Source organism: Drosophila sulfurigaster, chromosome 2L (assembly GCF_023558435.1).
Source record: "Drosophila sulfurigaster albostrigata strain 15112-1811.04 chromosome 2L, ASM2355843v2, whole genome shotgun sequence".
Taxonomy (NCBI): Eukaryota; Metazoa; Arthropoda; class Insecta; order Diptera; family Drosophilidae; genus Drosophila; species Drosophila sulfurigaster.
Genome location: NC_084881.1, coordinates 7,614,060 through 7,626,697, shown reverse-complemented (window position 1 = coordinate 7,626,697; position 12,638 = coordinate 7,614,060). Strand labels below are relative to the sequence as shown.

The 12,638-nt window shown below is 37.6% G+C and overlaps 2 protein-coding genes across 3 annotated transcripts in view; one reads left to right on the top strand and one right to left on the bottom strand.

Annotated features, from left to right (window-relative positions):
• The window catches only part of LOC133844864 (disintegrin and metalloproteinase domain-containing protein 10), a 140,460-nt gene that overhangs the window by 85,092 nt on the left and 42,730 nt on the right, over positions 1–12,638 (top strand).
• Positions 1,815–8,208, bottom strand: LOC133844202 (angiopoietin-related protein 2-like). Of its 2 annotated transcripts, XM_062278113.1 has the most exons (4): positions 8,038–8,208; positions 7,425–7,983; positions 7,224–7,365; positions 1,815–1,829 (listed from the first exon to the last, which is right to left on the bottom strand). In XM_062278113.1, exons 2-3 carry the CDS (start codon positions 7,736–7,738, stop codon positions 7,248–7,250), a joined length of 432 nt encoding a protein of 143 aa, XP_062134097.1. In that variant the 5' UTR covers positions 7,739–7,983; positions 8,038–8,208; the 3' UTR covers positions 1,815–1,829; positions 7,224–7,247. The 2 variants fall into 2 exon arrangements, with proteins under 2 accessions (XP_062134097.1, XP_062134088.1); XM_062278104.1 differs by lacking the exon at positions 1,815–1,829 and having other exon boundaries at positions 6,918–7,365.

The following is a 12,638-nucleotide window of genomic DNA, read 5'->3' as shown; positions in this document are numbered from 1 at the left end:
CTTATTCTTATTTCTCTTGCGGTTTTCCGCAAGTCTTTTGCCATTTAAGTGTGAAATTAATCTTCTATTCTGCGACTACTGTTATTTAATACTTGTCTTCTATAAAATTTCGTTAGTTGATTTAATAATAGTAAACTGCAAATTATTGTTTGATTTTTTGGCTTACATAATCGGTATTTTTTTTTTAAATATTTGTTATGAAATAGTTTGATTTTGTGAAATTCAAATTATTTAGATCTTCGATGCGTATTATTAAAAACTGTTGAAATAATAATTATTATTGATGGCTAGCGGGGTTTTTCTGTTTGACGTTGTCTCGAACGCCCAAATGTAGGCAACATTTTTTGTTATTCCGTATCTCACACGGACATTTTGCATGGGTCACGCCCATAATCCATAAGTTAAACTCGTAGCTTGGACGTGTGTCGGTGTGTGTGTGACTGTATTTAAAGCCATAGCTAACTGGCTGTTTGAGCAGCTAAAGGCGGCACTCCTCTCTGTGGTTTGCGCAGCCCGACAAATAAACAAAGTGCTCGGCTGAAGGGAACTACCAACTACCGAGAACCCAAAACCGAAAAACCGAACCAGAAAACCCAAATCACACGCTTCAGACTAAAGGGTTAAAGTGGCTTTAAATGCTGCTCAGCACTGGAAAGCAGCTGGGATGGTACAACAAATTATTGGTAGCTGTCCTGCGACTCCTGCGATGTCATTGGAGGCGTGTACTTTGTTAACAATTTATGATTATTTTTACTTATTTTGTGCGTCTTTTATTTTTTGTGTATTTGTATTTTTCTCTGTTCTTCCTTTCCCATTTTCGTTGCTAACACACTAATGCTGACCCGCATTCACAACGTACAATGGCATAATACCAAAAGGTTAAACTCGTAGCTTGGACGAGGGACTGGGCAAGGACTCTACTCATATACATGCATAAATATATATACAATATTTTGCATAAATAGAATTTTTGGTGTGTCGCATTCTCCAGACGCCGTTTGTCGGCTACTGATGATGTGCTAATCCTGACGCAACAAAATTGCTCATACGCTACGTTGGTCATGGTCACAAACTTGCCCACGAGACAGACAGTGAAGAGCTGAAGAGAACTACCAACTACCGAGCGCCGCAAAACCGATAATCATTTCGATGGAATGTAAATTATACCCGCTACCCATCAGGGTAGAAGGGTATTATAACTTTGTGCCGGCAGGAAATGTATGTAACAGGTCAGGCATCTCCGACTATAAAGTATAGCTATTCTTGGTCACAACAGCCGAGACGATATTGCCATGTCCGTCTGTCCTGTCCGACTGTCCCTGTCCGTCCGTCCATCCGTATGAACACCTAGATCTCAGAGACTATAAGAGATAGAGCTATAATTTTTTCGATTATTTTTTGTTATGTTTGCACGTCAGATCAAGTTTGTTTCAAATGTTTTGCCACGCCCACTTCCGCCCCCGCAAATCAAAAAATCGAATAACAAGTGTAATGCTTAAAGCTAGAGCTACGAATTTTGGTATATACAATAACTACTGTAATAGGTTATGATTCCTGAAAATTTGGTTGCGATCAGATAAAAATTGTGGAAGTTATTAATGAAATACTTTTGTATGGGAACAATATTTTGCATTACTAGAATTTCTGAGTTGTGCCGACAATCTCCATTGTGCCGTCTATGGTATACTTTGAATGGTGTACTATATCCTGACGCATACCAAATATACTCATTTGGTATATTTTTAGTATTTTTTAGTATTTTCGGTATATTTTGACAAATGATACCGCAATATTTTGCCTTCAGTAAAAATGGGTGCGGGTATCTCACAGTCGAGCATCATTTCGACTGTAACTTTCTTACTTGTTTATGATGACTCTGTTTGCAACATTTTACGATTGTTTGAGGTGCGTAGAAAACAATGTGGTTGAATATGAAATGAAATAAAAAAGGAATAACAAGAATCGAAGGTACTGGCGAAATACATAATTATTACGCAATTATAATTTCTTCTTCTTCAAATTACATATCTATTCTTATACTACAAGTATTTTATTTTCGGCATTTAGGAAAGTCTGAAAGAAAATCAAGAAGCAAGTTAAAAGTTAGAGGAGAGTGTTTTGTTTAATTACTAACCAAATGTAATCTAAATGTTTTCTAATTCAAAGTAAATATCTGTCCTTATTCCAAGTGGAATTGATTTACAATTATTTTACTTTGTGTGTGCCTCAAAAAAGGAAATATTTTTGCATCTGCTGTGTCAACTCCAAACTGCCCGCCAGCTGTTTGTGATTCGAAATCGTTTTGCATAAGTCCTCGTCGTTTGGTGAAATGTAATAACAAGTTGAGAAAATAATTGACTTAGATATGAAATTTATATAAATTTCAAATTTGCAACATCACATCAAGGCATGACACAAAAATTTAATTAATTTGTCCTTTAGACGAAGACAAATTTCAGCACTAATTTGACTCGTGTCCTCTTCTGCTCTCTTCGGTCCATTGCCATGGCTTGGCTGTTGATTATGTCTAATAATTTTTGATTGCTGTCCAGCCATTTGGATGGTAGGAGAGAAATTCATTAAATATTGATTACAGATATGCCATACACACAAATACACACACGGTCCCAGTTAGGCCGATTATATAAACACATAACATAAACCCCTCGAGGTGGAAATGACAGAGTGGAAGAGGAGTTAGTCCATATCCTCGGTATCAATTTCGAACGCTTCCTGTTAATTGCAATTTAAGCTTTGGCATATCTAAAATTTTGCATCCATGTTGGCACATCCTTCGTTTGTTATCCTTGGCTATCCTTGGCATATTTGTTTTTGCAGTTTTCACACAGCTGCTGCAGTTACATATTGTCTTTGCTGCACACCACTTTCGGGCTTTTGCACAGTCTGCGAGCGTGTCAATTATTTGCTAGATAAATTCCATAAATTCCTGCTAAATGAAATGAAATGCTGTTATTTGCTTTGGATTTATCATTTACCAAATGCATAAACATTGCTCGGCAGTGGAATTTTGCATTTAGCATTTGATCTGGTCTATTCTGGCTTAACCAAATGCTTCAGCTTCCATCTGCTGATAACCATTTCAAAGTAACATATTTGATGCGATTCGTTATTCATTGAATTTCTAATTGCTGCTCGGGGTGGCTGCTTGATGAATTACACGCAGAATAAAATGTTGAAATTTGCAAAATTATTATTTCAGACGTTCGTTTGTTGAACATTTGTATTGTTAATAACTTCTGTGCATAGTCATGCAAATTGAAAAATCTCGGTCAATAAACATAATGCGAGTTCGCCATTTCCCAACTAGCGAGACCCCAAAAAAGCGTTGACAAAGCGAAAGCACACACACACACACACACACACAATGAAAACCACACACACACACACACTAGTAGAAGGAATCGCGGCGAAGCAAGTTGCAACAACCGCTGCCTGCCATTTCCATTTCCATTTCATTCGCTGTGCTATTTGGTCGAGATTGGGGTTTTGGGCTCTGTACGGGGAAAAGGGTCGCGCGGCTGTTTGCTGTTGATGTCGTTTGGTTTGCCAAAACGTCGCTTGCATACAAAGCACAACATAAATTCAATATAATAAACATGTGGAGACTGAAGCCCTCCCTCGCGTTTCTCTGTCTCTCCTTCTCGCAGGACCTTTAACAATTGCAATTGGCTAAACAATAACGTGGAAAAGCCTTTCTGCCTTCCAGTCTGCCATGCCCACCCATGATGACCCAGTTAAGAAACGCCCACTATACACAAAATGCTTGCTACATGTTGTAGGTGGGGGTGGCAACATTTTCTTGGGTTATTTAGCTCATTGTAAGTTGGCGGATATTCTGATGGATGTGGCATTTGGCCATTTTCGTTGACTCGCTTTTGCTTCTACTTCTGCTTTTGCTTTAAACTTTACTCTACTCAAGTCGAGCGGTTGTTCTTGTTCTTGTTGTTGTTGTTGTCGCACTGCCCAAGTGAAATTGCTTGTAATGCATTACAAGGCAAAACTTTCCTCTTTCTCTGTGCTGTGTTGCATGCTTTGGGGCGCCTTAGTCTGCTGCTAGCTGTTAGCTGCTTGTTCCCAGACTTCGGCCCTTGGCTGAACTGTCTGTCTTGTGTCGCTTTACTTACTTTGCTCCGGCTTTGAACTCACCAACAGCGTCGTCGCCCAGTTGCCTGCACTTCTCCCCTCGTGTCGGATTATTGGCTAGTTTATGCAACACAGCTTGCCCAGCTCCTCCACGTTTCTCCTCTCTCTCTCTATCTCTATGTCTGTGTGTGATGTCTGATGGCTTTGTGCCTTTTGGCGTTATCTCTCGATATACAGCCTGTTTGGGGCAAATGGTCAACTTTGTCTTGATTATTTGTGGGCAACTGGACAAAGTTTTTGCAACTTTCGATTACTTAATATGTTAATTATTTTTAGAGTCAGTCGATTGCACTTGCATTTCTTCTTTAATTTGTTTGCACAAACAGTCAAAACATGCATGTATTTATTTACTCAAGAAAATTCCAACTATTTTAAGAAAGAACATAAGTAATTAATAATATTGGGCTACAATTTTTAAAATAGGTTTAACCTAATTACTTATTAAAGTACTTACTTATGAAAAGTATTTCTGGATTTTTATAATTTGGTCACATTTTCAAATCTTACTCGTCTTTTTAAACTGCGTATTGGTCTTGCGAACAAAAGATCAAATGTTTCTATACAACAATTGTAGTTAGGCCGATTATATAAACACATAACATAAACCCCTCGAGGTGGAAATGACAGAGTGGAAGAGGAGTTAGTCCATATCCTCGGTATCAATTTCGAACGCTTCCTGTTAATTGCAATTTAAGCTTTGGCATATCTAAAATTTTGCATCCATGTTGGCACATCCTTCGTTTGTTATCCTTGGCTATCCTTGGCATATTTGTTTTTGCAGTTTTCACACAGCTGCTGCAGTTACATATTGTCTTTGCTGCACACCACTTTCGGGCTTTTGCACAGTCTGCGAGCGTGTCAATTATTTGCTAGATAAATTCCATAAATTCCTGCTAAATGAAATGAAATGCTGTTATTTGCTTTGGATTTATCATTTACCAAATGCATAAACATTGCTCGGCAGTGGAATTTTGCATTTAGCATTTGATCTGGTCTATTCTGGCTTAACCAAATGCTTCAGCTTCCATCTGCTGATAACCATTTCAAAGTAACATATTTGATGCGATTCGTTATTCATTGAATTTCTAATTGCTGCTCGGGGTGGCTGCTTGATGAATTACACGCAGAATAAAATGTTGAAATTTGCAAAATTATTATTTCAGACGTTCGTTTGTTGAACATTTGTATTGTTAATAACTTCTGTGCATAGTCATGCAAATTGAAAAATCTCGGTCAATAAACATAATGCGAGTTCGCCATTTCCCAACTAGCGAGACCCCAAAAAAGCGTTGACAAAGCGAAAGCACACACACACACACACACACACAATGAAAACCACACACACACACACACTAGTAGAAGGAATCGCGGCGAAGCAAGTTGCAACAACCGCTGCCTGCCATTTCCATTTCCATTTCATTCGCTGTGCTATTTGGTCGAGATTGGGGTTTTGGGCTCTGTACGGGGAAAAGGGTCGCGCGGCTGTTTGCTGTTGATGTCGTTTGGTTTGCCAAAACGTCGCTTGCATACAAAGCACAACATAAATTCAATATAATAAACATGTGGAGACTGAAGCCCTCCCTCGCGTTTCTCTGTGTCTCTCCTTCTCGCAGGACCTTTAACAATTGCAATTGGCTAAACAATAACGTGGAAAAGCCTTTCTGCCTTCCAGTCTGCCATGCCCACCCATGATGACCCAGTTAAGAAACGCCCACTATACACAAAATGCTTGCTACATGTTGTAGGTGGGGGTGGCAACATTTTCTTGGGTTATTTAGCTCATTGTAAGTTGGCGGATATTCTGATGGATGTGGCATTTGGCCATTTTCGTTGACTCGCTTTTGCTTCTACTTCTGCTTTTGCTTTAAACTTTACTCTACTCAAGTCGAGCGGTTGTTCTTGTTCTTGTTGTTGTTGTTGTCGCACTGCCAAGTGAAATTGCTTGTAATGCATTACAAGGCAAAACTTTCCTCTTTCTCTGTGCTGTGTTGCATGCTTTGGGGCGCCTTAGTCTGCTGCTAGCTGTTAGCTGCTTGTTCCCAGACTTCGGCCCTTGGCTGAACTGTCTGTCTTGTGTCGCTTTACTTACTTTGCTCCGGCTTTGAACTCACCAACAGCGTCGTCGCCCAGTTGCCTGCACTTCTCCCCTCGTGTCGGATTATTGGCTAGTTTATGCAACACAGCTTGCCCAGCTCCTCCACGTTTCTCCTCTCTCTCTCTATCTCTATGTCTGTGTGTGATGTCTGATGGCTTTGTGCCTTTTGGCGTTATCTCTCGATATACAGCCTGTTTGGGGCAAATGGTCAACTTTGTCTTGATTATTTGTGGGCAACTGGACAAAGTTTTTGCAACTTTCGATTACTTAATATGTTAATTATTTTTAGAGTCAGTCGATTGCACTTGCATTTCTTCTTTAATTTGTTTGCACAAACAGTCAACACACATGCATATATTTACACAAAAATGCCAACTATTTTTAAGCAAGAACACCCGAGGTTCCACCTAATTACTTATCAACAAATGTTTGTAAAATGGCACAAACATAAGTGTAATTAATAATATTGGGCTACAATTTTTAAAATAGTCGCTTTCAATACTGGTACTCAACTAAGGGATAGTATATAAATAACATATAGTGTATTAACAGTATAGAATACTATGAAAAGTATTTCTGGATTTTTTATAATTTGGTCACATTTTCAAATCTTACTCGTCTTTTTAAACTGCGTATTGTTTTTGCGAACAAAAGATCAAATACAACATTTGTAGTTTTCAAAAGATAGTTTTAAAACGAAGTTGTTCTTTTTTAATTGCCTTCAGCAATAATTTAATTTGAAACTTACTACGGTCTCTTCCGCAAATCGAAAAGCAAGGTAGACTCTTTTAACAACAGTATTTATGAGTCCTGAAAATTTAGTTGGCTTGGAATGCAGTTCTACATCGATATACCAAATATAACCTTTGGGAGTTTTTAGTATTATTATGGTATATTAATTTGGTATATTTTTAGAATATGGTTTTATTGAAAATGGGTAGCGGATATCTTACAGTCGAGCACACTTTCTTACATGCTTTGACACAATCTAGAAAGTCGTCCTTGGACGTAACATCATAGTAGCTCTTTTAAGGGACTCAAAGCCGTTGAACTTCTCGTAGTATATGCCTGAGAAGTTTAACCCATTGTATTTACCAGTCAAATGTCTATAAAAAAATTTGATTTCAGCAACAGTTTCAAGAAAAGGAACACGTAATTTTCTTACGATTTCGAACAACTATGATACCACCAGGCGGCTTTTTGACTCTCAGCACAATTGCCCTTGCTCCATGTATCATGATCCCGATCAAAGGTTGTAAATTTCTGGCGAAAATTATCAATGAGCGAGTCACCCGCAGTGCCGTGGGCTTCGCCTAGCGTGTGAATTGCGTACTCTTCATCTTCGTCGCCAATGGCAAATTTCGCAAAAGTCTCGTAAGCTTTGTTTCCCTCAAAATCTTCTAGAATCACTATCAACTCCTGACTGAACTCCGCTGTCAGTGCGTGTATTTTATCCAATCCCAAAAAAGAACTCGCCATCTAGGTCGCCGAATCCCTTTTTGTAGGTATTCCACTTTCGATAAAAGTCCACACTTCCATCCGTTCGTTTCAAAATTACAGTCCAATTACCTCCCTGAACGGATGCATCACAGAACACTTTAAAAGGTTGTTGAATGTGATTGGGAATATGAATCTCGTAGATTCCACTATTTAATGAATATGCAGTTGCTTCGGCACAACTGCGAGGGTGCGAGTGTGATACGAGCTTTCGATACGGTTCCGTTCTGGGAAGAAGATGTGTCAAATTAAATGCATTTTTTTATAGTCTTATAATTTACTTTATGTCGTCTAACGGCGAAGGAAATGCATTAGCTTCATAGAACTCTGTCCTCCGCTTGGTGGCATCACAAAAAAGCGCAGAAATATGTAGAACAAATATAATTTGTATTATTTTTAACAACATTTTGGTGACAGTAACTCTACTAAAACCAGCACAAAACTGAACTAATTTCCATATACATATCTCATTTTTATATCAAAGGTAAACGGTTCTTATCTCTATACTTAAGCTGCCCAAATGATAATAATGCTGATAGCGTTTAAGACTCTGAAAATTAAAGGATCAACTAAGAAAGCCAGTGATTTTGAAAGAATTTTTACGAAACTACTTTTTTTATTTAATCAATATCGGGACTGCCGATAACTATGTATTTGCCATATAAAATTATTACCTACATATGTAAATATCTTCTACAGTTTTATCTTATCGCAACAACGTTTTCAGAAATTCTAAAGACTGTAGTTATGATTGTATGTAGAAACAAAATCGTTACTCTAGCTTTCAATTACAAGTGAGCTGTAAAAATTACAATTAAAGCTGAAAAAGGGTAGTAATATATAAAATGAATGTTTCTTTAAGTCGCAAGGGCAAAATAAAATACATATCAATTAATACAAATGAGTTAAAAAGGCTTCAAAACCAGTGAAAATAATATTTCATTAACATTTCGTTTTTTTAAATTTATTTTATCACAAAACATTTGAAGCTGTATTTCTTGAAACTTTACAAAAAAATAGCAACAACTTTGAAGTTCCGAGTGCTTCAACTCGTTTTTAAATAACATTCAGTATATTTTTCTTTATCGATAAGTTTTTCATTAACACATCTGTTACACTCAAATTACCAGTTTGCCTCATTAGGGCTGCTGCTGTTTTCCTCCTATTTTTTTTTTAGATCTACAATTTCCTCTTAATTTAGGAAAAGTTGTGTGAACTGCTGCTGTGACTCGTGTCAGTTGTTAATAAATTGAGGCAGCTTGGCGCTTAGAGATGGAGTTTGCTTCAGCTATGTTTATGCAAATTGACAGGCAAACGCCTAATGGCAAAATGCTCTTAACCAGCCGCCCACCAATCGCGCACAGTCTGTTGCACAGGAAATTTACAGACAGCCGTGTCTAATTCGGATGCTGGCACATCGTGCCACACACTCACACATGTACACACACAAATACCTACACGCTGCTTTTCCATCAGGCCAAACCCAATTTCCAATTTCACACACTCAACGCCCCCCACGCACGCAACACTTGAGCAGCTTATTAACTAAAGCAAAGGCTAACCGAAAAATGCTTTTAAATGTTGAGGCATACGTGATGTGCGATGTGCGATGGGCAATGTGCTGTGGAGAGCATCGCAAAATATTACGCATACGCCCCGTGCGGTGAGCGTGAGTTGCGTCTCATTACTCATACGTCGCATAATCCGCTGATTGCTGTGCTCATTTTTTTATGCACTTTGGCAAAGTTTCCCGAATACCCTCACACACGATGGGCTGATATATAATTTTGTTATCACAAAATTTGATGTGGTAACCGGCAAAAAAACATTGCGCTAACTGCATGACTTTCAGTTCTAGGAGCTATGTGGAGCACATTATCGAAATGAGTTTTTGGCTGAAACAGCAGTCAGAATAACAAGCATAAACAAATCTCAAACACTGTCGGGGTGCCACTCGAAGGGGTCCCTCGCACCACTTGCCATAAATAGTAACCAAATGCGACCAACAGAGCAGAAATATGTTGGCTGACAAGTGCACAGCCACAGGCACTGGGCAGGACAGGACGGAGATGGAGATGGACAGTGACTAGCGATGTGCATGAGCATAAGTCGATTTGTAGTAGACCCAGCAAAGGATTACACATAGTCCTCGTAAATTCCGGCTTTAATTCCAATGTGGTCAACAAAAAAACCAAAAAAAAAAAAACTTTAATTCATTTAACAACAGTTTTCCATATTTTATTTTGTTTCGCCAGCCAACAAACTGCATCCACACATGCGGCTTTAAAGCCTTTATTGTTTTTATTTTTTCATTTAAGCTGATTTACTTTTCACGGTAATTGCATGTTTATGCATTTGTTTGTTTTCACTCGGAGTGTATTCATGAATGTCTGAATGCTATTTATGTATCATGATTGAACCATTCATTATTTATGTATATACGGAACATGAGTAATTATAGCAAGGCATTGAAATTGGCAAACATATTAATAACGTGGCCAATCAATATAAAAAATTAAAGTTTTCCTTCCATAAATTTGCAAAAATACCAATTACAAAATAGCTTGATTAAAACACAAAAATATGGCATTGTATTCAGAATAGTTTTGACTTGATCTCATAATTTTCAGAAATTAAAATTAAATGGAATTTGAATATTGTCTTAATTAAATTTCTACTTCTATTTGAACTGTTAATTAACTAGTAGTATGTCAATGCAGAGAGCTTTTCATTCATTTATTCTATAAAATTTAAATACAAAACAATCTCATTGTATTATATTATAGTGAATAATATTGGTTAAATTATTCTCTGTTTAGAATCTATAGCTATGGATTGAAATTGATAACCATATTAATATCGAAGGCAACCAAAGTTTAGAACTCCTTTTAAAAAAAATCTTTTAAGATCTCGATGATGAAAGCGCTTTCAAAACATAATCCGTTAGTTATATCGCTTCAGCTTGTTCTAATTATTTGTATACATTTAAAAATAACGCTCTAATTAATTAATTTAAAGGTTTAGCTGAGCGTAACTACTAACGCTAAGCCTCAAGGTTTTAAATTGTGCTGCCGAGCAGCTACTGTCACTTGGCAGAGCAGCTTAGGCGTTTTTCTGTGGGGTTATGTATGTTTAAGCTGCGTACAAATTGGGTGGCTAAAAGCGACCTAAACATTCCATACATGGAGAAGAGATTGGCTCAGAGAGAAGCACATCGCATGTGGGGCTATTTGATGTTGCATTAGTTGAGTGGCTAGGGGGAATGGCGTTGGATGGAGTGTAGGGAAGGGAAAAGGGAGGTAATCTCTGTCTTCCGTTCGCCATTCAAGTCTGTTGGCCCTGTCGGACTATCAAAAACGAGTTGGGGCCACGCCCACAACAAACAGGCGGACAACAACAGCAATATCAGCAGCAGTGGCAGCGGCAGCAGCAGCTGCTAATGTGCCTTTGTCTTTGGCTTTGTGTTAAGAATAGGAAGACTGCAAGTGTTTAAGTGTGTGTGTGTGTGTGTGTGTGCCAAATGTATGTGCGCCCCTGTATATGCAATGCTTTTGCTGTTGTAATTGCTGCTATTACAGCTGCCTGTTTGTTTGTTTGTTTGCTTGTATTGTTGCTTCTGCTGCTGCTGCTTCTGTTGCTGTTGCCTTTAAGCTAAAGACTTAATGCGCTTTGGCTGGCCAAAAGAGCGAGAGAAAGAGTGAGAGAGCTGACTGCATTTGGCTGTGGAGAGCAACGTACCATCATCATCATCATCCGCTCAACAAAAATTATGCACAAAAAGCGAAAATAAAAGTTAAATCAGTGCAAGTATATGATGAGGTTGAAAGGATGCCTGCGAAAGTGGAAGAATGTGTACAAAAAAGCACACAACACCCACACAAATATAAACACTTCTACATATGCTCCCATACATACATACATATATATATATATACATATATTTATGTACGTGTGTATAAAGTCTTTGTCAGTCGCTTTACTTCTTTGGTCCTTGGTGACTTTGCAATTTGCTTGCTTTTCGCTTTTCAAGAGGTTTTTCAAATTATGCACTCCACTTACACACACACACCCACACACACATGCAGCCATATCCTCTTGTTACCTTGTACTGTGAAAGTATACTCTGTGTGTGTGTTTTTATTGTGACTGTGAACTTTTCATGCAGCACTCTGAAGTGCAAACAATGTCAACATGTAATTTTGTCGCACACAATTTTCTAGTTTAGTGCAAGGACATATTAAAAATTGAAAATCCTCTAACAAAATTTGACTAAAAGCGAGTTTTTTCTCTCAAAAATCATCATGCTGTTGCTCTTTTTTTTAATTTTAAGTTTAAACTATTCTTGTTAAATATATTCAATATTTGAATTGCAGTATTTTCTTTGAAATGTGTTTTGAATTCAGCAGCTAGTAACAATTAAAATTGCATTTCGTAAACTTTGTATATATTTAATATTTATAATTTCTAATCTTTAAGATTTTGATATTTATCTTGTTTTTATTTTTTTTCATCAATTTAAATATTTGAAGAAAATCAAGAAGAAATTGTTTTTCCAAAAAGTTTGTAATAAATCACAGATTGTCCGTGCTCTGTATTTATTTAAAAGTTTTCACTTTGCTTTAATGCCGCACCTCAATCGTTCCACAAAAAAAGTACTCCAATTATTGGGCACGTGCGTAAGGTCGGCAGTCCCATCAATTTACATGTAAATCGCCTCAAGTTGAGGAGAAATAAAAAACATGAAAATAATATAAGATTGCAGAGCGAGAACGAGAACGAGAGCGCAGCAATCAATTCATTCATTTCCATTGAACGAAGCGCCCCCAGAACGCAGAAACACTAAACTTTGGGGGAAATTTTTCAACTGATTGGGTGTTTTCCA